We start from the raw sequence: 25,136 nt of genomic DNA on the forward strand, positions 1-25,136 counted from the left end.
TGAGGTGGGATCTGCAGCATTTCGTTACAGGACGGAGCGTCTGAAAGGAGAATGGAAACAATATGAGCTGCGTGTGTGTTTGGACGTTAAATAACTGATCAAGATGTAAATAAACGAATATAAAAGTTACTAATACGAGACAAGACATGAAAATAAAAGACTAGAAAGCACATGTTTGTCTCTTCAGGACAAACTCAGTAAAACTACATCAACTTCTCTAATATAGTTTTAATGTTTTTACTCGTTAATAAAAAATCGGATAATTTACATTTACTAGATCTTCTCGTAACCTGTCAGCCGTTTGATTTCCTAACGGTCACCTGCGTGTGTTCTAAACACACACATTCAATGTGTGAATGTGTATTTAAATGTCTTTATAATTCTGTTGTAAATCATGATACTCACTGAACGCTGCGGTGGGAGTGAGGGGCGGCTCCTCGCTCCTCTCCAGCCGGGCCTCGCGCCCTCCTCCCCCGGCGGCCCTGCAGCGGAGGTCCAGGGCCCCTCCCGCGGCGGGTTCGGGGGATGTGGCCGAGGGAGGCGCCTCTCCAGGCCCGGGTCGCTGCTCCTGGTCCCGGGGTCCCCTCGGCTGGGGGCCCCTGACCTCTGCCCTCCCCTGTAAACACCTCGAGCAGTCGCACCGGAGAAACGGGCACGTCCTCGTGTGGTTCTTCAGCGGGACCGTGAGGCCGTGGAAGCGGCAGCGAGGACACTTCCGCTCCTTGCGCTCAGGTTTGGACAAAGACATCAGTCCAATAAGTGATGAGAGGTGAAGAGGAGTGAAGAGGAGTGAAGGGAAGTGAAGAAGAGTGAAGAGGAGAGATGAGAGATGAAGAGGAGTGAAGAAAAGTGAAGAAGAGTTAAGAGGAGTGAAGAAGAGTGAAGAATAGTGAAGGGGATTGATGAAGAGTGAAGAAGAGAGATGAGAGATGAAGAGGAGTGAAGAAGAGTGAAGAAGAGTGAAGGGGAGTGAAGAGAAGTGAAGGGGAGTGATGAGAGATGAAGAGGAGTGAAGAAGAGTGAAGAAGAGTGAAGAGGAGAGATGAAAGATGAAGAGGAGTGAAGAAGAGTGAAGGGGAGTGAAGAGAGATGAAGAGGAGTGAAGAGGAGTGATGGTAGCTGCTAATAACTGATATTAACTGATTAGAACTGACGGCATCATTACAACTGGCTGATATAATGAACATGCAGACATCATCCAATCAGATCACACGGTGCTGACCTGTGGCTGAGGAGACTGGATGCACAGAACAGAGAGAATAATAGTGTAATTAATAATGTGAACAGGAAGAAAAGATAGAAATAATTGAGAAAATAGATCACACATAGATTACAATGGGTAATTTATATTATGTGGTCGCCATACAGCACACATACACAAATTAAAGTTCTCTCTCTCTCTCTCTCTCTTTCCCATTCAACTACATTAAGCGCATGTTAACACCATCAAAGTTGAGTGTAAAGTTGTATTGAATACAAACACACAACCTGTAATTTCCATCTTTATTTACATAGCGTAGGGTGTTACAATAAAATTCCTTGTCACCATTTTATTATAAATACACCATTTTTTTAACAAGGCTCGACGACCCTGATTAAAATACATCCTTCAGACCTCTTGAAACGTAGCAATAACACAAATGCTTAAAACGAATACAACTATTTCTTTTTTTTTCTCCGCTCCTTGTAAATGTTAGTAAATCATGCAAAGCAGAGATACGCGACAGAGTACGAAAATAAAAGGATATAGATCAAAATGTGCTGCTTTACAAAGGAGAATTTAATTCAAAACAAGTACGTGTGGGTGGAAAATACAAATACTGGGTCTGGTGGCAGAGCTCGTAGATCTTTAACAGAGAAATGTTAACTCATGGCTTTCAGCAATAGTCCTCTATATCATCATCAATATACATAATATATTCAAATATATTCAAAATATTCAAATCTCAGCTACTGAACATTCAAACCACACATTGAAGCCCCGTGTGACGAGACACTGAAACAAACTGTTAGTATTTTTAAAGTCAGATTGAGACATACTGTAGCTGGACTGTCAAAAGCTTTACCTGATAACACAGTAATTATACTTTATGAGCAGCATTGCTCCTTCAGTCATGCACGTTTACAGTCTAACCACCTTGAACCACTCAACAACCCAGTGCAGTGTTAAACAGTATTTTGCAGGCACTTACAAAGCATGGCTGTTAGGCCTTTATATGAGTTCAAGAGTAGATGCTATAGGTTCAAAATGGCTGCACGGTTAAAATAAACCAAGTTTTACTCTGGAGTGTTGCATAAAGTGGTCGATTACAGTAAAAGGTCACAGCCCGAATTACAGCCTCAGGTCCGTGGAGGACTTCTGAGAGGAGCTGGAGACGTGATGAGCGGGGGGGACGAAACCTGGACCAGGAACACATGGAACACAGACATTAGACTTCAGGACGAATGACACAAACAGGGTCAAACAGTGTGAATCATCTCTTTACGTACCGGTTGTAAGTGTCCAACACGGCCGGGACTTTCATGTGTTTGTCTTGAGGTTGGAGGTTAAGTCCAGGATGGTGTTAATGGTCATATCAGGCTGCATATTCCCTCCATTTGTAGGAGATGTTATCTTTGGGAGTTCATTTCATAAGGTTTGCATGTTGCTGCAACTATAGGTTTTGAGGACACCCTGTTGGGAATGCACTGGTGTTCAGATACTGGTGGAGTATATGTGGCAGTCTGGCCCAGGAGAGAAAAGATCTTGAAGCTTGGCATTCATAAAGCAGACACTAGGTGTCATTCATCTTGGGGAGAGACTCCTGATTCTGCTCTGCAGAGTGGATTTCATATTTCTTTAACCCAATTTTTACAATTCAGAAATACATGCATGTCCAGAGAATCTCTGTTTGTGTGTGCACTTAATTTGGTTCGTTAAATTCATGTTTGTGAAAAATTGATGCTTGTGATATTAAACCAAAGAACATACAGTTAATGTTATTGATAGATATTGGATATAATAATCCACCGTTACATAATCTTGCAGTAAAATCAACGTCTCGTAAAGTAGCATTAACGTAACTAGAAGTAAATGTGAAATATACAAACATCCAAATTATGCTACTTGTAAAGAATAATTAAATATTAAAAGTATTGGAACAACCACATGCAGAGCAGAATACAGGAAGTCTCTATTCCACTGATTTAGGCATCTTGTGAGCACTGTGGTTTTATAGTGTTTTCTTTCCTCATCAGTATCGACGAGTGTAGCTGGGTGAAGTGTAGGAGGACGAGAAGGTGGTTGTGGTGAAACTTGATCCTGTGGCGTCAAAGCTGCCTCTTCTGGAGCCCGACCTGGATCCAGTTCTTGAACCAGAGCGTGACCCACTAGCGGAACCGGACCCACTGACGCTATAGGGGCTGTAGAGGCCTTTGCTGGACTGAGAGGATGCTTCGAGTAGTCGGAGACCGGTCCCCTCCTCTACCATGCTTCTTTCCATGGCGTCCTTGTAAGAGATCTTAAGCTTGGTTTTCGGGCATGTTAGGTATTTGGAGTACGCACTAACGTCTCGCAGCTTTTGTGCAGTGCGTGCGTCTAAGGTGCCTTTCTTCACTGCGTCATCTACGGACACTCTGCTGGTGACATCTGGTTCAATTAATCCACCAGTGAGATACTGGACCTCCAGGAAGCGCTGCCCGGCCTCATAGTACAGCCAGCCTTTCTTCAGAGCTTGAGCTGCGGACATTTTGGATTTTGTTCTAGGATCCTCAAACCCGTTGTAGGCCTTCTGTGCCAGAGTGATGCGGTCCACCATGATCTTATCCACAAGCCCTTTGTTCATTGCATCTGCAATAGTACATTTCTCTCCAGTACTTGGGTCCAGGATGCCTCCTGTGCAGGCCTGAGCTTCCAGCAACCTCTGACCTGTTATGTTGTCCACGAGGTTTCTGTGAATGGCCTCAGTGATGGACACCTTCTCCAGTGTTTCTGTGTCTAGGATTCCAGCTACAGGGCCAGTTTCCTCTGTCGGATCGATCCATGTAGTTGCTGGTGTTTTTATGGCAGGAACTGGGCTCATGGGGTAGGAAGAAGAGGAGCCAAAGGAGGAGGAACGGGATCTGGAACCACTCATGTTCCCAGACAACATGTCTGCAAACTCTGTGATGGAGAGAGTTCCTGCTCTGTATTGCTCCAGAGCTGACTTGTCAATCAGGCTGCGTGAGATTGCATCATCGATGTCATACTGCCGACCAGACCGTCTGTCGGTGATAATGGATTTCACGACTCCGTCAGATGAGGTGATGGTGACTTCCTCCCATTCACACTCCTGCTCTGATAGCTCTTGATATGTCTGGTGGTCGATTAGTCCTTTCTGGTACGCCTCGTACACAGACATCTCTTTACCGGTCTCTGGATCGACGATGACGACTCGACGTTTACGAACAGACGACTTGGACGATGTCTTCCTCTCGCGCTTCTTCTCTTTCAACAGCAGAAGAGCCAGGCCTGTTTCCGGGTCTATCATACATCTCTCCATCAGCTGGAGGTAGGTGAGATTTTCCTCAGTGTTGGGGTCGAAGAAGCCCTTTGTGTCATCAGATGGGTCGGTGAGGATTTCATTCATTTCCTCATCGAAGAGGCCACGCTCATAAGCCGATTCAACCGGCAGTCGATGGCTCTCCTGGGGATCAATGATCCCACCCGTGGCAATCTGAGCCTCTAGCAGACGGACACCATGGTCTTTCAGAATGAGGCCCTTTTTCATTGCCTGGAATAGAGAGATGACTTTGCCAGAATAAGGGTCCTTGTAGCCTGTGACAGCTCGTTCAGCTGAGACCAGTTTATCTTTAAACTCTTGGCCAACAACACCCATCTTCACAGCCTCTGTGACATTTAGTTTAAGGTTCTTGATAGGATCAATTACATATCCTGTGGCGGCTTGAGCCTCGAGGAGCTCAAAGGCAGTTCCTGGTCTGATCATGTTCTTCTTCATTGCTTGATAAATAGACAGCCGGTCTTTGCTAGATTCTACGTAAACACCAGCGATACAACTGGTGCCCTCGAGGTATTTCTTCACTTCTCTGCTGACTTCCTCCACCGTAATGATACCTTCAGTGAGTTCGTTGTACGTCTTTTGGCTGATAATCTGTGAGCGAAGCAGCTCATCCACGGTGATTTGCTTTCTCAGACCCTTGAAGAGGAGTTTTCTGTCTGCCAGTGAGAGCAGCCTCAAACCAGTTCCTTTGTCAACTCTGCATCTTTTCAGCAGGTGGGCATAGGACTGCTTCTCGTCTGCTGTTGGATCGGTGTATCCACGCACATCCCCAGTAGGTTCAGAAATTCTGTCAAGTGTCTCTTTGTTGATGTATCCACGCTGCATAGCTACGTCTGTGGGGAGGTGGAAGTAGTATTCAGGATCCATGAACCCACCAGTGGCATGCTGGGCCTCCAAAAGCCTCAGGGCATAATCCTCAGGAATCAGGTCTTTTTTCATGGCTTGGAAGAGAGAAATCACTTTTCCAGTGTACGGATCCTTGTAGCCTGTGACTGCTCTCTCAGCAGAGAGAAGTTTGTCATGGAGTTCAGGGCCAACGAGACCTTTGCGCACGGCTTCATCAACAGTCAGAAGCTCATCCTTGACTGGATCAATCATGAACCCTGTTGCTGCTTGGGCCTCAAGGAGATTCAAAGCGACTTCGGGCTGAATGTGTCCACTCTTCATGGCCTGGTAGATGCTGATCTTTGGTGGACTGACCGACATAATCCCAGCAATACAACCAGTGCCAAAGAGGTACTGTTTGACTGATTCCATCTCCATGATCTCACGGATAGACATCTTTTCTTGCTTCAGGAGGTTGTAGGTTTGCAGGTCAATAATTCTAGCGCTGTAAAGCTCCTCAATAGTAACTCTTCTTCTGATGACATCACAGGACATGCCCTGATCGGACTTTATTGTCTCTCTGTGTTCCATGATTTCAATGATGATGATGAGCATTCTGTCTTTTGTGATTTGCCCCAAGCGATATTGCTCCAGGAGGCGCTGTCTCTCTTTCTCTGGAAGCATATTTGAATTCATGACTTCCCAAATGGTCATACTCTGTCCTGCAAAGCTCTTGTGAGGGATCTCGATTTGAGTGTTGGCTAGATCTGTCTGGGCTTGTTCTTCTGTGTACTGATAGGATTTCTCGACGGGAGCAGGGGCCTCGACTTTAGACAGAGGCAGGTAGCACAACCCAGAGGTGGGATCTCTTGCACATTTCTCCAGCAACTGCTTGTAAGTGACACTTTCGTTGGTGTTGGGATCGGTGAAGCCTTTAATGTCACCTGAAGGTTCATTGAAGGACTTGGCCATTTGTTTACTGAAGTAGCCACGCTGAATGGCCACGTCACTGGGAACACGGTGGCTGCTGACTGGATCAATGATCCCTCCGGTAGTTATCTGAGCTTCCAGGAGAGGAATAGCATGCTCCCTGAGAACAAGTTCTTTCTTCATGGCCTGGAATAGAGAAATCTTGTTGCCTGTATATGGATCTTTGTATCCTGTCACTGCCTTTTCAGCTGCGAGAAGTTTCTCATGAAGCTCTGGGCCAACAACTCCAGCCTTCACAGCATCATCCACAGAGTATTTCAAATTCTTGACTGGATCAGTTATGAAACCAGTTCCAGCTTGGGCCTCTAGTAGTGCAAGCCCAGTGTTTTGCTGTAAAGCGTTCTTTTTCATTGCTTGATAAATGCTTAGCTTCTCATTTGAGTCTTCCATAGTGACACCATCAATGCGGTCTGTGCCCTGCAGGTACTTTTTGACCTTGTCAGTTTCACCGACTGCTTTAGGCGTCTTTTTACCCTGTTCCAGTTGATCAAATGTCGCCTTGTCAATGATGTTGGAATCCAGTAATGAGCTGGCAGCGACCGGCGCCCTGAGGCCTTCGAAACAGACGCCTTGCTTGGTTTTGTCCTCCTTTTCACCAACCATCGTTATAACAATCGTTATCAACCTTTCAATTGTCACCTGTCCCATTCTGTACTGTTGAATAAGCTGTATTCTTTGCTCCTCAGTGATGTACTCAGAGTGGATGATCTCCCAAATGGTGACCTTTCTACCTTTGAATGGTCCATACTCCAGCTCCATAGTTGACAGATTAAGCGCCTCTTTTGTTTTAGCCTCTGTAATCTTAGCATCAGGTATTTTAGCCTCAGTAATCTTAGCCTGTGTAATCTGTTGTTCTTCTTTTGGCCTTGCAGCCTTCTTTGAGAGGGAAAGCAATGGGAGTCCAGTTTCTTTATCAGTGACACATTTGTTCATGAGCTGGGTGTAGGTCGCATCCTCTTGTGAGTTAGGATCATAAAAGACCTTTGTTTCTTCAGTGCTCTTGTTTAGGGTCTTGGAGATTTCCTCATCCAAATACCCACGCTTGCAGGCGACCTCATGTGGGATGCGATAGCTTTTAACGGGGTCAATAATTCCACCGGTGGACAGCTGTGCCTGGAGCAGACGCATGCCGTGGTCTTTCTTAATAAGGCCTTTGTTCATCGCCTCAAACAGAGACACCTTCTTTCCTGTATATGGATCTTTGTAGCCGTTGACAGCTCTCTCAGCAGACAGAAGTCGTTCATGCAGTTCTGGACCCACAAGACCAGATTTGACCGCTTCATCTACAGGGAGCCTCTCATTTTTGACGGGATCGAGTACAAACCCTGTCGCTGCTTGAGCTTCAAGGAGGTTCAGAGCAGTTTCCGGTGACAGCAACTCTTTCTTCATAGCTTGATAGAAAGGCATTTTCTCCTTGGTTTTTTCATTCAGCACCCCGGCGATGCTCGCTGTTCCCTGAAGTGCTTTCTTTACAGAGTCCATCTCAGAGATCTCTTTAACTGTTATCTTGCCGTTACTCAACTTGTTGAACAAGTCTTTGTTTATAACCTTAGACTCTAACAATTCATTGGCAGACACTGGAGCCCTCAGACCATTAAACACATTTTCATTGTTTTTCTCCTTGTCTTCCACAACAGTGAGAACTATTTTAATAATCTTCTCCACCGTGATCTTGCCCGTCTTGTACTGGCGAATCAGTTGACGTCTTTGCTCTTCAGTGAAATATTCTGAGTTGATGACTTCCCAAATGGTGACAGTTTTTCCCTTGAATCGTCCAAAAGGCACATCGACGTGAGCCTTGCTGAGCACCTCTTTGGCCTCCACATCTGTGTATCTTTCACTATGAGCAGCTGTGTCGGTTACCGGTAATATCAGCAGGCCTGTCTCTGCATCTTTGGTACATCTGTCCAGCAGCTGTTTGTAAGTGAGTTGCTCCTGAGTGCTGGGGTCTATGAATAACTTGCTATCATCACTGGGATCGGCCAGTTTCTTATTCATGTCTGCGTCAAACTGACCTTGCTTGTAGGCCGTCTGGAGGGGTACCCTGTGACTATTGATAGGGTCAATGACGCCACCAGTTGCGAGCTGCACATCTAGGTACTTGGTGGCCTGCTCCTTCTCGATTAGTCCCTTTTTCATGGCCTCAAAGAGAGAGATTTTGGCTCCGGTGTATGGATCTTTGAAGCCAGTGGCTGCCCTCTCTGCAGAGAGCATCCTGTCATGGAGCTCAGGTCCAATGACCTTGTCCTTAACAGCATCGTCCACAGAGAGGAGTTTATTTCTCACTGGATCCACGATGTAACCAGAAGCTGCCTGAGCCTCCAGCAGCATGGTGGCAGTGTTGGGAGTGATCCTGTTCTCTGTCATGGCCTGATAGACACTCATTTTCTCTTTGGATGGAGTCAAGACACCTCCAACACAGTTCTGACCCTTGAGACATGATTTGACTTTATCAGTCTTTTCCAGATCTTGCACAGAAACTTTGCCCTTTTTCAATTTGTCAAACTCCTTTTTGGTTAAAACCCCAATGTCATGGAGCCTCTCGGCAGGAACCCTCTCTCTTATTCCCTCAAATGATAAAGGTGATTGTCCATCTTTCTTCGCTCCGTCCACATCAACAGAACCATTGAAAACACTCTTCGTTGTCCCCACCATGGTCATGGCAACTAACTGGTCCTCTGGGACTTCATCAGTCTGGACTTCGATATTCTTGGTTTGGGATTCAACCGGTTTAGAGGCAACTGCCAGATTCTGAAGTTTCTCTCTGAGCTTTTTGTTTTCTTCTCCAAGGAGCTTCTCTTGGTCGAGCCTTTTCTTTTCAAGCACTTCCATTTCCTTCTGCTTGTTTTTCATCTCCGCTTCAGCGTCCTTCTGTTTCTTTACAGCTTCGTCCCTTATGGCCTGGAGTTTCTTCTTCTCTTCTTCCATTAGCTTCCGCTGACGTTCTTGTTCATCTTTCAGAGCTTTGGCTTTGTTCATTTCATCCTCGAGCTGTTTCTCTAACTTCTTCTTCTCGTCTTCCACCGCCTTTTCTCTCTTCAGCAGTACGTCCTTTTCCGTGAGGAACGTCTGCTGAAGTTCGACCTTCTGTTGCTCAATTTGCTCTTGTTGGGCACTTGCCATCTGTTTGGGAAAAATTAAGAAATAACATTAATTAATCGACATAAAACACAAATTGACCCATCATCTTAAAGAAACATTAAAATAGTGCAACAATCTTAGAAATAGCTTTGATCGATGACTCACATGACTGCACAGTAAATATGAAGCTGGACCCAGGAGAGGGTTAGCTTAGCTTAGCATAACGACTGTAAACAGGAGGAAACAGCTAGCCTGGCTCTGTCCGACGGTAACACCTTCAAATTCTAACTTAATTGGCATCATTTATTTTCAGCAAAAAAACATAAATACTGGAAAGTAAGTGTTTCCTCCAGTTTCCAGTATTTATGCTAAGCTAACCGTTCCCTGGGTCTAGCTTTTATCAAACAGAAATGAGAAATGCATCAATCATTTCATCTGAGCGAGAGATTGAATAAACATTTTACTTCTGTACTATTGTGTTTTGAATGACATTCATATAAATTGCTGGCTGTTAATTATAGACACTGCAATTTACATGAGATGTTCCTGTTCTGTGGTTAGTGTGTTTAGCAGAGGTTCTACAAACTGATAACATCATGGCACAATACCTCTTTAGATTTTTTCTGAACCGCCTCCGCCTCTTTTTTCAGTTTCTCTCGCTCCTTTTCCAGGTCAGCGATTTTCTTCGTCAGGTCATCCACCTCTCTGGTGCTCTGGAGCCTCTGGGTCTCCAGCTTCTGCACAACAGTCTCTGTAGTTTGCTTCTCCGTCGCTTGAAGCTGAGCTTTTGCCTCGTCGGCTTGTTTCTTGAATTTCTTTGCATCCGCGTCAGCCTTGGCCTGAGCGTCACTGAGCTCCTTCACCTTCAATCTCAGCTTCTCTGCCTCGGCTGAAGCTTCCAGCTGCCTCTTTCGCTCAGCCTCCAAGGATTTCTGGAAACCCTCCGTCTCCTTATCGAGACGCTGCTGGATCTGCTGTTTGTCCTCCTGGAGTTTTTTAGCCTTTTCCTGGGCCTGGTTCTTTTGTTTATTGAGCTCCTCTGCCTCGGCTTTCAGTTTGGTGGCCTCTTGGATGGCCTGCATCTTCTCCTTCAGTATCTTCTCTGCAAGTGCCCTCTGCTCAGCCAGGTCAGACTCAGCCATCTTCCTCTGTCTGGCCGTTTCTTCAGCCACCACGGTGAGTTTCGCAGCGTCCTCGGCCAAGCTCTTCATTTTCTCTGCTTCCTCTGCGAGAACTTTCTGGGTTTTATCTTTGTCCTTCTTCATGAGGCGGCGGTTCTCCTCCTCGATTTTCAGCTTGAGCTTCAGGAGCTCGTCCATCTGGATCTTGACTTTGGCGAGTTCATCCTCCACCTGCGCCTTTTGGTTGACGGCATCGTTCACTTCACCTTTAACTCTCTGAAGCTCCTTGTCCAACAAAGCTTTCTGCTTATCCGTCTCGTCCAGTTGCAGTTTGACCCCTGTCAGTTCCTTCTCCACCTGAGACTTCTGTTTAAGTGCTTGTTCTGCTTCTTTTTTGTGCTTGGCCATCTCTGCATCCGCCTGCTTCTTCTGCTTCAGAGCTGCTGCCTCGGCTGCTGCTCTCTTCGAGGCCTCGTCCTCGGCCTCTTTCCTCAGTTTCTCGGTGTCTTTCTGAGCTTTGGCCTGTTTAGCAGCTTCGTCCTCCGCTGCTTTTTTCAGTTTTTCAGCCTCCTCGGCTTTTTGACGCAGCAGGGCCGCCTCCTTCTCTGCTTTCTCCTTGGCCTTCTCAGCCGCTTGTGCAAGTTTCTTGGAGTTTTCATACTCGTCTTTCAGCTTTTCCTGAGCAAGAGTGTCTTCTTTGTTCTTGCTGAGAACATCTTGAGCTTTCTGTTCTGCAGCCGTGCATTTCTGTGCGGCCTCTTTGGCCAGAATCACCTGCTGCTCTGCATCCTTCTCTGCCTTGTCTTTCTGTTTATTCGCGTCGGCAGCTTTCTTTTTGAGGCGCTGGACTTCCTCCTGAGCAGCTTTGCATTGTCTTGCCGCCTCCTCTTCTGCTGCAGTAATCCTTTTCACCTTCTCCTCGGCTTCTTTCCTTTTCTTCTCCTCCTCTGCTGCAAGCTTTTTCAGTTTCTCTGCCTCCGCCTCAGCTTTGAGTTTGCTTTTCTGCGTTTCATCTGCGATACCCTTCAGTTTCTTCAACTCCGACTCTAAATCGGACTTCTCTTTTGAAGCCTTCTCGAAGTTGATCTTTATGAAGTGGATTTCCTCTTCGACCACCCTCTTCTGCCTCAGCGTCTCCTCCACGATAGTCTTCTGTCGCCCCAACTCAGAAACAGACGAGCTCTGCAGATGTGTGATTTTCTCCGCGATGTCTTGTTTGTGCAGAGCAGCTTGGTCCTCCAGCATCTTCCTCTGATAAGCTTCATCCTCGGCTTTTCTTTTCAGTCTTTCATTCTCGGCCTCTTTGGCTTTCAGAGCCATCTCTGCCTCAGTCTTCAGACGTGTCGCCTCGTTGATGGCAGCCAGTTTTTCCTTGAGTATCTTTTCAGCCTCTGCTCTTTGCCGCGCCGCCTCATCCTCCGCGACCTGCCTCTGCTTCTTGGCTTCTTCGGCAACCGATCTCAGCCGGGTGGCTTCCTCAGCCAGCTGTTTCATTTTCAGCGCCTCAGACTCCAGAAGCTGTTTGCTCTTCTCGGTTTTTGACAGCGTCTCCTTCTCCGCTTGAATCTTCATGTGCAGGAGGCCGTCCATTTCACTCCGGACTTTAGCCAGCTCCTCCTCCAGTTGTTTCCTCTGCTTCTCAGCAGCGTTCACCTCGTTTTTCAGACGCTGGAGCTCGTTATCCAACAGGCCCCTCTGCTGCTCTGCATGTTCAAAGTCGGCCTTCAAGCGGATGCACTCTTGTTCTGCAGACAGCTTGTGCTGAGCTATTTGTTCTGCAAATTTCCTCTGTTTTTCCAACTCTTTCTCTGCGTTCTCCTTCTGTTTAAGAGCAGCTTCCTCAGCTTTGCCTCGTTTCTTGGCATCTCGCTCGGCCTCAAGCTTCTGCTTCTCGGCCTCCTCCTGAGCCTGACTCTTCTTCTGGGCTTCCTCCTCGGCTTGTAGCCTCAAGCGGAGAGCCTCATTGGCTTTCTGCCTCCATGTTTCAAGCTCCTTCTCTGCTTGCTCCCTGGCTTTGTTTGCCTCCTCCTGTTGTTTCCGAAGTCTTTCAGCTTCTTCCTGCAACTTCAGAACGGTGCCCTGCTCTTTCTTGAGGGACTCCTCGAGCTTTGTTGCCTTTTCATTGAATGACATGGACGTGGTTTGCAGATGTGTGGCCGCGCTCTTCTGTGCCACCTCCTCCACGACCTTAATCTGCCTGATCTTCTCCTCCTCGGCCTGCTTCATACGCCTCTCGGCCTCCTCGGCTTGCATCTTGAATTTCTGCAGGTCATCCAGCGCCCTCTGCTTCTGCTTGGCAGCTTCTTTTTCTGCGTCAGATTTAATCTTCAGCTCATCTTCAGCATTTTTCTTCTTCTGAGTCTCTTCGGTTACCTGCTTGCGAAGCCGCTCTGCCTCGTCCTGTGCAGCTTTCCTGAGCTTCTCAGCCTCCGCAGCCTTGTCTCTGAGCTTCTGTAACTCAGACTCTGATGTCGTCTTCTGTGTAATGGTCGTCTCTAACTGGAGTCTGATTATGTGGATTTCCTCCTCAATCCTCCTGCGGCTGACCAGCGCCTCCTCCAGCTGCTGATTCTTGGACTTGATCTCCTGATCGGACAGACTCTTCAGGTGATGCAGCTCTTGCTGTATGTTTTGCTTCTGCTTCTCAGCGTCCACAGCCACGTCCTGCCTCTTGCCGGCCTCCTCCTTCATCCTCAGCTTCAGCTCCTGCGCCTCCTGCTCTGCTTTGGCCACAGATTTAGCGTGAGCCTCGGCCAACTGTTTCTGCTTCTCTAACTCGGCCTGTATTTCGGCCAGCCTTCTCCTCTCCTCTTCTTTTAGTTTCTCAGAAGCTTTCTGTATTAGTAGAAGCAAAGAGGGAGCAAAGAGAATTGAGAGCATGTTAGAGGTGCTATCTATTAAGTAGATCGTCTGCGTTAATAATACATGTAGGTACATCAAAATGTAAATACATGAGGATATGTTACAGCAACAGAAAATATACAGTTATTTTAAACTAGGGGTAAATACAGTATTGGGAAATGTCTGTCATGTTTAATCAGTGTGTGACACAAAGAACAACACTTTACTTCACAACACAGCGTGACACTGTGACATCATGCTGTTCAGGCAATTTAATTGATCAATAATCTATACAGTTACGCTGCAAATTAGGCTTTATCATATTTTCCACAAAGAGTATTGTTCAAATAATTGTATGTATTGAGTAATATTGTATATTCATATTTCTGGTGCATAAAATGTGTTGAGTCAGCATCTTTCAGTGAGTAAAATAACCAAGGGGGATTAAGAGGATAGATAATAGTGAGCATGCAAAAAGTATAAAGCGCAGTGTGAAATACACAACGACTGAACAAAGAACCCACAAAACAGTTGTTTATGGATTTACATCACATCAAGTCAGAATTCGAGGTGTAGGAATCAGCAATAGCCACATGATGAAGATGAGCTTAGTGATGCAGCAAACACAACCGGATGTCAACACACGACACAAAGGAAGGCTGGACTCAGTGTCTGTGATGAGACACTAATCCAGGATCAAGACACATCAACTGTGACGACAGATAAACAGCAAGAGATGAGTTTGACTGTTTATCAAGAATGTTGAAGTTCAGGTGACTGATATTTATGAGGAAGGTTCAGCATTTTCAAAGCCCATGTTGACTTCAAATTTAGCTTTTGTTTGGGACATCGTTGTTCATCAGCAACTGTTTAAAAAATTTGACATTTTCATTTTCCAGCTCCTCAGAAAACAGGCTCTGCAGACTAAGGACTCCATCAAAAAGTGCATTGTAAAGTATTTTTAATAAACTGAAAATGGTCTCGGTTACAAAACATTTCCCAAAGATCCTGAACCTTCCTCTTCGATGACAGTAACAAGGGTCTGAAGTGGAGACGGGTGATGTAACATAGCTGAGAGGGTTCTTCTGTTAAATACCTGGTGCTTCATCTCTTAAGCTCGTGATTAACATTCGTCATGACAAAGCACTGGCGAGCCGGGATCAAAAGGATCAAACACAACACAAAGTTAGAAAAGAGGAAAAGGGAGAAAAGAACGGTTGAAGATGCAGATTGAAAGAAAAGGAGCCGAGCCAGAAATAAAAAAAAAACTTCAAATCACGAGTGATTTCAAGAGGAGATAAAGAAGCAGATATAAAAAGAAAGAAGTCGGACAAGCAGCTGAGAGGTTAGAAAGAAACGTGACTGAATCTGACGTGGACGATCTACGTGACATGATTTGATTAATTACACAGAGTCGGGGGAATGAGAGAGATTTCAGAGAGGGGATGTGATGCAACATGAGACAGTTTGCTTCACCACTCTTTGCTCTCGTCCGCCTCACAATCGTTCTTTTAAGAGTCAATATTCAGAACGTATTTAATCACAAAGGATTCATGACTCTGTTAACAGGCAGCGGTGGTTTGTGTGAGTGAAGCTGCAGCTTGTCGTTAGTGAGTGTAGTTACCTCATCGCTCTCCAGGCGGCGCTGTGTTTCCATGATGAACTTAATGTACTGGCTGTTGAGAGTGGTGAGTTCACTGTAGCGTGTTCTCAGGGTGACGTACTGAAAGAAATCAACAGAATCGTTATTCAACTTTAAAAAACATGATATGATATTGTTCTTTACAATAGATTTAGTTACCAGGATTGTGTCTATAACTGTTAAAGGCATTTGTAGATGTGTTTTTATCAAAGTGATGACAAATAAGATCCCAGTTACTGCTCAGAAATGTTCATTATTTAATCTTTGGACCAACCAAGGCTAACATCCCCCCTTGTTTCCAGCCTTTGTGCTAAGCTAAGCTAAAAACCGGCTGACTCAGAAAAAGAGCAAATTAACCTATTTCCCAAAAGGTCAAACTATTGTTAACGTATTTAAAAGGTCAGACGACCACCAGCTGCAGTTGTGTGTGTGAAACCCACCTCCTGGATGATGTTGTCAGACGCACACTCTATTTTGGGCTTCTTCAGGGGAGAAGCGATTGGATCTTGCAGAGCTTTGTAGGTCAAAACCTGGAATTCATAATCCTAAAGAGGAACAAAAACAAAATGAAGAAGAGCCCCAGGAAATAAAATTCTTTGCAAAGCTGAAGGTATTAGCACGAACCTTCACGGAGTCGATGTATGCTTTGGCATCTTTGTGGCAGTTTTCAATCTTGTCCTTGTTGGTCTCGATCTCTTCCAGGAGTTTCTTTGAGTAAAAATGAATAAATGTCATAGTGAGTATGACAATTATTTACTTTTAAATCATAGTTGAATTATTTTTTCCAGCGAAAAAGAGAAAGCTACAGCCACAAGGCTTATTTTTATTATCAAAAACACAAGAACTCAAATTTACGACAGCCAGAGAGGAATCGATGTTCAGAAGGAGAACTAATTCAGAATCTGTGCTGCCAGTGTGACCACCAGGGGGCAGTAACACCTTCTCTCCTCCAGTACCTTCTCCTCTGCCAGCTGCTCCTTGAGAGCCTTGCTGTCCCCGACCGGCAGCGCCTGGATCTTCTCCTGCCTCTGCCTCGCCTCCCCGAGCCATCGGATGAGCCACTCGTAGCTCCGGCGGTAGGAGGTCATGTGACGCCCGAGGAGGTCCAGCTCCCTGAGCCTCAGCTCCATCTGGGCGAACACGGCCTGCCAGCGCTCCAGGAGGCCACTGACCAGCAGGCGGTAGTGCTCCAGCTCGCCGTCCCGCTCGCTGTGGATCCTGGTCATCTTGTCGTTGATGGTCGTGGCTCTCCTCAGCTCGTCCTGCAGGCGGTCGAACGCCACCTGGTCCTTCTCCGCCTCGTCACGCATGGACTGTCCCGGAGAAGAACAGAGTCACAACAGGTTCCTTCAGAGCAAACATCTAAATGTGGTTGTAGATAGAAGAAGACAGACCTTCAGCTGGGTGCGATGCTCCTCCACCTCCTTCTCCTCCGCCGGCACCTTACTGACGTCACGCAGACGAGTCTCATAACTCCTCAGCGTGTCCTCAGCGTCTTTGGTGTTCCTGATCACGACGTCGATGGTCTTCAGCCTGAAATCGAAACAGTGCACGTCGTGTTAAAGAAAAGAAAGATATTACAGCTGTAAGTCCACAGGGAGAGAGAGAGAGAGAGAGTCCCGGAGCCTCACTTGTCCAGGTAGACGGACGAGAGGCTGTAGACGTGCTCCATCTTCCTCAGGGTGACGTCCAGCTCCGAGCGCAGCATGGGGGCCGAGCTGGACTGCTGAGGAGACACCAGAACCTCCTCCGTCTTCTCAGCGATGGAGCTCAAGTCCTTCTTCAGGCCCTCCAGCTCAGACTGAACTTTCTGCCACCGAGCACAGAGGGAAAGATTCAGTATTTCAGCCAATATCATGCACATATTACTGGTCATAGAATCAAGTCAAGTCTCTATATTTTGGTCCATGTCCATGTTATGATCTATACTACAGCCAGCCACCAGGGGGCGATCAAGACTCTTTGGCCTGTCATGTCTTAATAAACAGCCCATTGGTTTAAACGTACACAAGTTTAAAAGTGTGATACAGCTTCAATTATATAACACATTATATTATATTATATTATATTATACTACATTACATTGCATATTGCAATCTGACACTGTTCACTGTCTTGCATTTCACTTTTTACTTCACTTTTTATATCTTTGATCTATTATATATATTTTATTTAGATATGTTTAAGTATAAATAAACGTTACTTTGTATAAATATTAGAAAAAGGGAGTAAATAAGAAGTAAATAGTGAGTAAATATATATTGTTTCTTTTTATTGCTTTTCTTATGTGTGTTGTATTTATTGTGTTTTTATGTTTTTATGTTTCTATGTTCATTGTATGCACCAATAACCAGAGCAAATTCCTTGTAGGTGTAAACCTACTTGACAATAAATACTTTCTGATTCTGATTGTGATATTGTTCATATTCTTCTGGACCGTACCATTTGCTCAGCGGTCTTCTGGGCACAGGCCTTCAGCGGCTCCTTGTCCACGGGCTGCCGGAGACGTGTCACCGTTCGATTCTCGCATCCCTCCAGCATCAGACGCAGCTCCTTGATCTTTGTCAGGTAGGTCTTGCACACGGACTCATCCTGCTCACCTGGTTGATTCAGAATAACGTGGATAGAAGATATATTCATATATTTAATAACATATTTACGCTGTTTGCAAAGAAGAGGAGCTGGTTATTAGTTCAAGTCAGGATTAAATGTAGCCAACAATCAAACCACTGCATGAAAAGTCTGAAAAGAGAATTAGTTAAAGTGACAAAGAATTGTTATTATTATTCATACTGTGTTGTTTTAACTTCACAACTTTAATCTGATAAAACTACTCCTACAATCTGTGCTACTGTACAAATCTACATCTTTGATTATTTGTTATCGTGGTTAATTTATTGAATCATTCACTGAGACACAAGAAGAGAAACACTGAGAGAAGTTAGGGAGGAAGTGAAGAAGCTGATTGAGTTAATGAATGAAGTGAGACACAACAGCACCACAGCCCTCGTTACACACACACACACACACACACAGACACACACAATCAGCCAATCAGACGCTCCTGTTACTCCTCCGAAGCCCCTTACCTGTCCTGGGTGCCACGTATCCTGCAACATGAACCCGACAGTCAACTTTCACACAGATGAATGGATGTCAACACAAATGTCAAATAAAAAACTGTTTCCTGCCTCAATGAGCTTTTTAACAACCCAGCGGTACACACCTTGCTCTGCGGTGCTGACCATTGTGTTGTAGTGTGTGTTGGCCGTGTTGTAGTTGGACTCCACTTGCATTCGGTCCTCGGCCCCAAACATCTGAGAGTCCTGGGAGTCGCGCAGGAAGTCCTGGTAGTGCTGCTCCAGGTTCCTCAGAGCCAGGCGGTACTCCTCCACCCTCAGGGTCTTAAACTGCAGGGGGGGAGGGGGGGGGGGGGGGGCAAACATCAGGAAAACACCAGTTACTCAAAGCTGTGCCTTCATATGTAATATTAATAAAATAGACTTTTTCATACAGCACTTATCAAGCTTAAGCAAAGTGGTTTCGAAATGAATATAGTGTAGAAACAGTTGTTATAGGACATAAAGAGAGTTCGCTCATTCATATATGGATGAACAAGTATAATGTTATGATAGATCAAATAAAAGCTTTTATAACTATATATATATATATAAATAAGGAAATTGCTCCACTGAGGAAAACAGCAAGATCCATTTATTCAAGATAATCAAATATGAAGTGAATACAAACGGTATTTATACCAAACTCAGGTATTTATATATTATCTATAATCTATGTTAAGATATCAATATATCCATTCATTAAGAATAACACACAAGAGGCAGGATACAGTCACCTGGATGAACCGGGATTTGCACCAATCTGTTTTGTGTGAGGCCACAGTGCTAACCACTTTACCACCGTGCCGCGACTTAGAAATGCAGGAATGATAAAGTTATATAAATGATTTATAGTTTATTAACTAGTGATTTCTTAGGAAACAAAAAGCCAATGTCTCCAGGGATTTCATATTAGCTTCTGGACGTTACCATGCTGATGTTCCAGGTCTTGATGATGTGGATGTCTCTCATCAGGTACTGCCAGGACAAGAGACTCTTCATGTCCACGAACATGGTCTGCCACATGGTCTGCAGCCGCTGGAGGTTTCCGTCCAGGCTGAGGGACGAAACGTGGACGTTAGAAAACGCAGGCGTCGGTGACAGGTGGTGAATTCGGTGACGGATCTAACTGAGCTCACCCGGCCACGCTGTTCACCGCCTCCTTGTTGGTGGGCGGGACCAGGAAGCAGATGGACGGGACGGACGACTCGCAGCCTTTGTCGTTCAGCACCTTCCACTTGTGAGGCTGCGAGTTGTTCAGCAGAGCACACTCATCTCCCCGGTGGACGGTGATCTGGAGGGAATCAAACACACGCTGACGTCCAACCGAGTCCTGTCAAGTGTCTGAGCTCATTTTAAACTGGAAAGTCATGTGTGTGACTTCTTTATTAGAAATTAATCAACACAATGATGGAACCTGACAAATCAAAATTCACTGGATTCTCTCCTGACCCATCTCACATCCTTCCAACAAGTTCTGTGAAAATCTGTTTGGTTGTTTTTGGATAATCCTGCTTTTTAAACCGACCAGCTGATGCTACAGGAGAGAGGAGAGAACCTCAGTGTGTGATCCTCACCTCCATCTGCTTGAAGTCACAAACAGCCTGGATGGGCAGCTTGCCCTTCAGCGGAGTGGTGGGGTTCCGTGGCTTCAGCTGGACGATGGTCTTGGCTCTTCTCTTCAAACCCTCCAGGTGAGTTTTGAACTCTGCCAGTTGCTCTTTCTCATCCTGTTGAAAAGGAACGTGCGTCAGATTAAAATCAATAAAAACACAAACTCATAAGCTGCTGTGAAGCTGGTCTAAAGTTAGGATTTAAAATCTGTAGATCTATTTCATCGTCAATTTTAGCTTCTCGTGATGATTTAAATCAACAGTTGAAATATATTAATTCTGTTTAAAGTGATGAATGAACTCACGGCCGCGTCCTGCAGCAGGTCTTCTAGCCGCGTGACCGTGATGTTCCGCTCACACGTGTACTTCCTCTTCATCGTGTCCTGCATCTTCTTGATCCGCTCCTCTGCCTCCTTCACGTCCGAGAAGAACTGGGAGAAAGGAACGTGAGGAAATTAAGTTTTACTGTATCTGTTCCAGATGAGCTTTTTTTAACTCATTACAGATACACCAGTCACATGAATCTGGTCTTAAGAGAGTTGATGAGAAACAAAGTCGGGGAACACACCTGGAAATGGGAGGTGTTTTCTTTCAGGTGGGTTTCGATGCAGCAGCACAGCTGGAGGAGCCAACTCCACTGAGTCTGCAGAGCTCCAGTGAACGCCTGAGGAGGGAAGAGGAGGAGACAAACTGATGAAGAGGACAACAAGGTAAAGGTCTTCTGTTTGACACACACCTGGTTTGAATCTTGTCTTATTTCAGTAAGTTCTTCATATTTCTATTTGTTTCATATCACGTATCTAAGCGGCTTAAATTATGATGGTTTCACATTTTTTTCACTTTATATCATAGTTAAGAGGTGCAAGGATAAATAGAGGATGTTTGTTGTGCATTGGGACGTTTGTGTGTTGTTTTATTTGTATGTTTCTAAAAGTGTTCAGTGTGATATCAGTGGACTTCTACCTCCACAGTCTGCTTGGCAGGGTGTCCGTCCCTCAGCAGCTTGTCTCCTGTGGCCTGGACCGTGTTCACCCTCTTCTCCCGGAGCTCCAGCTCTCTCATCAAGCCCTGATCACAACAACAACAACATCAACAACAACAACATCATCCAGTGTTTACAGCAGAATCCAGAATCACGTGGCTGTGTGTAGCACATCGTCTCCCTGTCACTGTACCGAGTAGTTCTCCTTCTTTGACGCCATGTTGGGGTTGCGGTCGCTCCAGTCGTAGTTGACCTCCTCCTCCTCCTTCTCGTTCAGCCACATCAGCTCTTTGGTGGCGGCGCTGACGAAGGCGTGGAGCTGGTCCAGGTAGCGCAGCCGGGCCTTCGAGGCGTTCTGCAGGAAAACACAGGTCAGGAATCACAGAGATCAGAATCCTTATATCTCTAATGTGAAGGTTCCTCTTCGTCTGCTGTGACTTACCAGGAGTTTTCCGTACTGAAGCTCCAGTTTTCCCAGATACTCGCGGTACGCAGCCTTACTGGCAGGAGAGATCTGACTCTGGAGGAGATAAGAGGTCATAGGTCAGATGATCATGAATCAACCCAGTAGAAAATCTCTGTCCTCCATTTCCCAACATGTCCTCCTGGTTTCCCTCGTACCTCGTCAGCCTTCGCCCTCTCGATCTTGGAGCGGAACTCCTCCACAGACTGGTGGAGGCCGCGGTGGCTTCCCAGCTGTGACTCCACCGTGGGCAGGTCGGATCCCCACTCTCCGTTGTCCACGCGCCGCTGGTTCTCCTCCACCCAGCCCAGCAGGTCCTGGGTGTAGCGGAGGGTGACTTCATCCAGCTCGGGCCGCACCCTCATGGGGGCCTGCTGCAGGACCTGGACCTGGGCCATCCGGGTCTGCGTCATGGGGATCTGGGTCATGGGGATCTGGGTCATGGGGACCTGGGTGACGGTCACGCCGGACTTCAGCCGCAGGTTGTACTCGCTGCGGAGGTTCACCAGACGCTCGTGGAGACGATACACTCTAGAATAAAGACGTTCAGTTAGTGCTGAGGAGTTGAACATTAATTAACAACAATTATTATATGTTTTTAGTAATTTAAATCTTATCAATCAAAGGTTTCACGTAATTTGTTGTTCCTACTTCACAGATTTAAGGTTGTTTAGTTACTGTTTAATGGACAAAACAACTTTAGGGATTAAAAATTGATCAAATTCATAAAGCACAGATCAGCAGCGGGAGCTCCAACCATTAATTCATCTGATAATTCCAGAAACTCTTCATCTTTAGTCTTTTCAAATATGTGTGTTGTTTGCTTCATTTGCACCTGCGATACATCTGTTCCGCCTGCAGGTGGCGCCCGTCTTTGAGCAGCTGCACGTCGTTGAAGAGGAAGCGGATCATCCCCTCGGCTTTCTCCAGATCTGCCTCCATCTCTGCTGCGTGCTGAGGGGGTTTCCCCGAGCTCATCATCCTCACGTCCTGCAAAACAAACACACACACACAGACACACACACACACACACACACAAACAGACACACACATGAATTACAGCGCTGCGTGTGGCCACCATCATTTCTCTGACAGATTTCTTTGTTTTGGGTGAAATGAAACTTTATCGGTGTCTCACCGTCTGCAGCAGCGTCTCCACCTGGTTGAGCTGCTCCTCACACACCCCCGACTCCATCTGGACCTTACTGACGACCCTCTGCAGCCGCTCCAGCCTGCAGAGAGAGAGAGAGAGAGAGAGGTCAAAGGTCAGACACACGTAATTAGAGCAACATTAATGGATTCAAGTGAAACACTCACTCCGTCCTCCGGCGGAGGGAGAAGCTGAAGTCGTATCCCTGAGTCATGAAAGCCATGACGGAGCTCTGTGTCGAACTCAACTACACACGATGACTTTTTTTAAAAACTAAACTTCCTTAACTGACCTGAGAAGCTAAATAAATCGCCCCACCCACCATGTGATGAAAAAAAGTCGATCAGATGACCATGTTGTTGTGTTGCTGTTACCAGGCGATGACACGTTTGTCATGGGTTCGCCCTGATGTGAGTTTTTTTTGTGGTGTTTTTTTACTTTCCACTCGACAAAGCCAACTCAGTGTGGTTGTGTTACAAAAGTGGACCCGACCATTCGGGGATGAGTCACCGTCATGGACACTTCCTTCATGTCTGGTGGGAGCGGTTGAGCGTGTGATGGTTTTTTTTTAAGTTTCCTGGTCGACTCACCTCTCGAACTCGGTCCGTAGGAGGCGCTCTCGCTCCAGGATGGCCACGTGCAGACGACCCCACTCCTTCTCCACGTCCAGGGGGTGGTAGCCCGGGGGCACCTTGACGTGACCGGCCTGGACTGCAGCCTGAAGCAGAGGAAAGTTCATCCACTTGAGTTAGTCAATTGTGGCTCTTGAGTTGTTCCTCCAAACTTCTTCTAATCCCCGATCTCGTCTTGAAACTAAAGAGCTTTTCTCTGTTTCTACTTATTTTAAATCTAATTTCTTTTAATCTTTAAAGCTTCTGATTCAGATTTTGTCTCGTGATTCTTGACTTTTTTCAAAATCTCATTTACTTTTATCTCGTGTGTCTTGTACTGCATCTTCATCTCACACGTTTTTACTTTTGTTTCATCCGCACTGAAGAACTTTGGCTCAACTCCTGTTTTTAACGATCTGTATAAATAACTCTGACTATCACAACAACAGTAGAATCATCTCAGTCATTCAAACATGTGGGCGTGTTCCACCTGAGAGGAAAACAGCTGCACTTCTGGATTGTGATGTTTAGATTCCCAGACTTTGAAAGCAGTAAATTCTACTTTGCACTGCACCTGGATCTGCAACTTTTTAAATGACCACAGTGACAAGAAAAACAAGAATCTAACAAATGCATAGATATGGAACAGACTATGTGTTAAACGCCTGGTTGTGTGTCTGAGGCCGTGTGTCTCCTGAGAGTTGACGTAAAACACACAAAATAAAAACCATCTGTTACTTGAGGAACCTTGATTGAGTCTCCTCCAGTTAAACGAGCCCTGGACACGTGGTGAGACGTTTATACCGACGGTTTGAATCCCAACAGAAAGTTAATCTCTTCTACTCTGTGTAAACTATCAGTGTGGAAGTGTAATTGCTCTCGGGTACATTTAATTACAGCAGCTTTGAGGATCCTCGGTACAAATTGCTTCCACACATCCTGTGAGCAGATCCATGAGAGCTCACCTCGAAGGACTTGAAGATGTACTTGGAGCGGTTCTTGTCCGCCTCCTTCGCAGGAAGCTCGGTCTCCTTGAACTTCAGAAACTGACGCCAAAGAACCTGCAGATCAGGAAAGAGACGAGTCAGCTTCTTCACCGATGATGTCCTTCTTCTGTTTATTCAGTGAGTTCTCAGGTGTTCGAGCCGCTCACCTCGATCTCCTCGTAGCTGTTGGGGAACTTCCTCTCCTCGAACACCAGGATGTGGTGTCGGATCCACTGCAGCAGCACGGTGACCACCTCGTAGTACTCCTGCCAGCGCAGCTCCAGCTCCTGGGGAGACAAACACACACGTTCACACCTGGAGGACCAAGTTTTACTACAGGAACAGAGAGATAAATACTACAAATTCTAAATGCTAAAGTCTCTATGTGTCTCTGTTGCTTCATCACGATGTGACGATGGTTCGATGCCGTGGAAGAGGACGACTCACGTTGGCTTTAACACCGTCCTGCACGTCCGGCACCCTGGGCATGACGTCATACATGGAGGAGACATACGTGATGAGGGACTTCTCATCTGGATGAGGCACGTCCACATCTGGAAAGAGAGGAAAAGGTCATTTGATGGAACTGGAATCGGGTGTTTTCTGGAAAGTGGAAGGCTGAGGTCTTGGTTCAAGCTGATAATGGAAATAAAGTTTGTACCAGTTAATCCTGATCTGTCATAACTTGCACAGTGATCATCAGAGGCCAAGACAGTTTTTAATTTCTCAAGAGGCAAATATCCCTGAGGTGTTTCCCTCTTGTCTGAGGTCAGCTGGTCTCACCCTCGGGGTCCAGCAGCCTGGTGACGCCCAGCTCCCGCTCCGCCACGCTGAAGGCCTGCTCCAGGTTCTCCTGGTTGCTCTGTCGGTAAACCTGATCCATGTCGATGAGCGCGGGCCTGCGGACGCAAACCAGAGCAGTCAGACTAGAAACAGGTCGTGACCTTTGAGAAGGAATGACTCCTTAATTATATATTTTTAACTTTAGCCCCTGAACATTTCGCTCATTTTTTACGACCTGCCAGCCATAATTGCACGTTGACAGCTGACAGGTTTCAAACGCTATCTCACATATTTAATATTTTATGTTGCCGGAGGCAGGTTGTTCTCCACTAATACCAGAGAGGGCAAGAAAAAACAAGAGTCCTCACTCGCAAGGAGGATTAAACCAAAC

At 45.9% G+C, this 25,136-nt stretch overlaps 1 protein-coding gene across 6 annotated transcripts in view; it reads right to left on the reverse strand.

The window, feature by feature from the left end:
* Nucleotides 1-1,489: 1,489 nt before the first annotated feature.
* The window catches only part of pleca (plectin a), a 69,845-nt gene continuing 46,198 nt past the window's right edge, over nucleotides 1,490-25,136 (reverse strand). For 5 of the 6 annotated variants that reach the window (XM_053447530.1, XM_053447531.1, XM_053447532.1 and 2 more), the window contains exons 7-34: nucleotides 24,746-24,861; nucleotides 24,410-24,516; nucleotides 24,130-24,249; nucleotides 23,942-24,037; nucleotides 22,956-23,083; nucleotides 22,354-22,447; nucleotides 22,051-22,205; nucleotides 21,374-21,746; nucleotides 21,195-21,272; nucleotides 20,946-21,107; nucleotides 20,734-20,838; nucleotides 20,339-20,434; nucleotides 20,076-20,201; nucleotides 19,735-19,887; nucleotides 19,297-19,451; nucleotides 19,088-19,214; nucleotides 18,265-18,448; nucleotides 18,128-18,148; nucleotides 17,481-17,638; nucleotides 16,670-16,848; nucleotides 16,433-16,571; nucleotides 15,995-16,351; nucleotides 15,663-15,746; nucleotides 15,479-15,583; nucleotides 15,021-15,119; nucleotides 10,043-13,390; nucleotides 2,491-9,476; nucleotides 1,490-2,400 (exon numbers count right to left, since the gene is read on the reverse strand). In XM_053447530.1, the coding sequence (XP_053303505.1) occupies nucleotides 3,234-9,476; nucleotides 10,043-13,390; nucleotides 15,021-15,119; nucleotides 15,479-15,583; nucleotides 15,663-15,746; nucleotides 15,995-16,351; nucleotides 16,433-16,571; nucleotides 16,670-16,848; nucleotides 17,481-17,638; nucleotides 18,128-18,148; nucleotides 18,265-18,448; nucleotides 19,088-19,214; nucleotides 19,297-19,451; nucleotides 19,735-19,887; nucleotides 20,076-20,201; nucleotides 20,339-20,434; nucleotides 20,734-20,838; nucleotides 20,946-21,107; nucleotides 21,195-21,272; nucleotides 21,374-21,746; nucleotides 22,051-22,205; nucleotides 22,354-22,447; nucleotides 22,956-23,083; nucleotides 23,942-24,037; nucleotides 24,130-24,249; nucleotides 24,410-24,516; nucleotides 24,746-24,861 (13,108 nt within the window). In that variant the 3' untranslated portion in view covers nucleotides 1,490-2,400; nucleotides 2,491-3,233. Of the gene's footprint in view, nucleotides 2,401-2,490; nucleotides 9,477-10,042; nucleotides 13,391-15,020; nucleotides 15,120-15,478; nucleotides 15,584-15,662; nucleotides 15,747-15,994; nucleotides 16,352-16,432; nucleotides 16,572-16,669; nucleotides 16,849-17,480; nucleotides 17,639-18,127; nucleotides 18,149-18,264; nucleotides 18,449-19,087; nucleotides 19,215-19,296; nucleotides 19,452-19,734; nucleotides 19,888-20,075; nucleotides 20,202-20,338; nucleotides 20,435-20,733; nucleotides 20,839-20,945; nucleotides 21,108-21,194; nucleotides 21,273-21,373; nucleotides 21,747-22,050; nucleotides 22,206-22,353; nucleotides 22,448-22,532; nucleotides 22,604-22,955; nucleotides 23,084-23,941; nucleotides 24,038-24,129; nucleotides 24,250-24,409; nucleotides 24,517-24,745; nucleotides 24,862-25,136 lie in introns of those variants that run through there. The other variant, XM_053447533.1, reaches the window with a different exon arrangement.

Source organism: Pleuronectes platessa, chromosome 18 (genome assembly GCF_947347685.1).
Source record: "Pleuronectes platessa chromosome 18, fPlePla1.1, whole genome shotgun sequence".
Lineage (NCBI taxonomy): Eukaryota > Metazoa > Chordata > Actinopteri > Pleuronectiformes > Pleuronectidae > Pleuronectes > Pleuronectes platessa.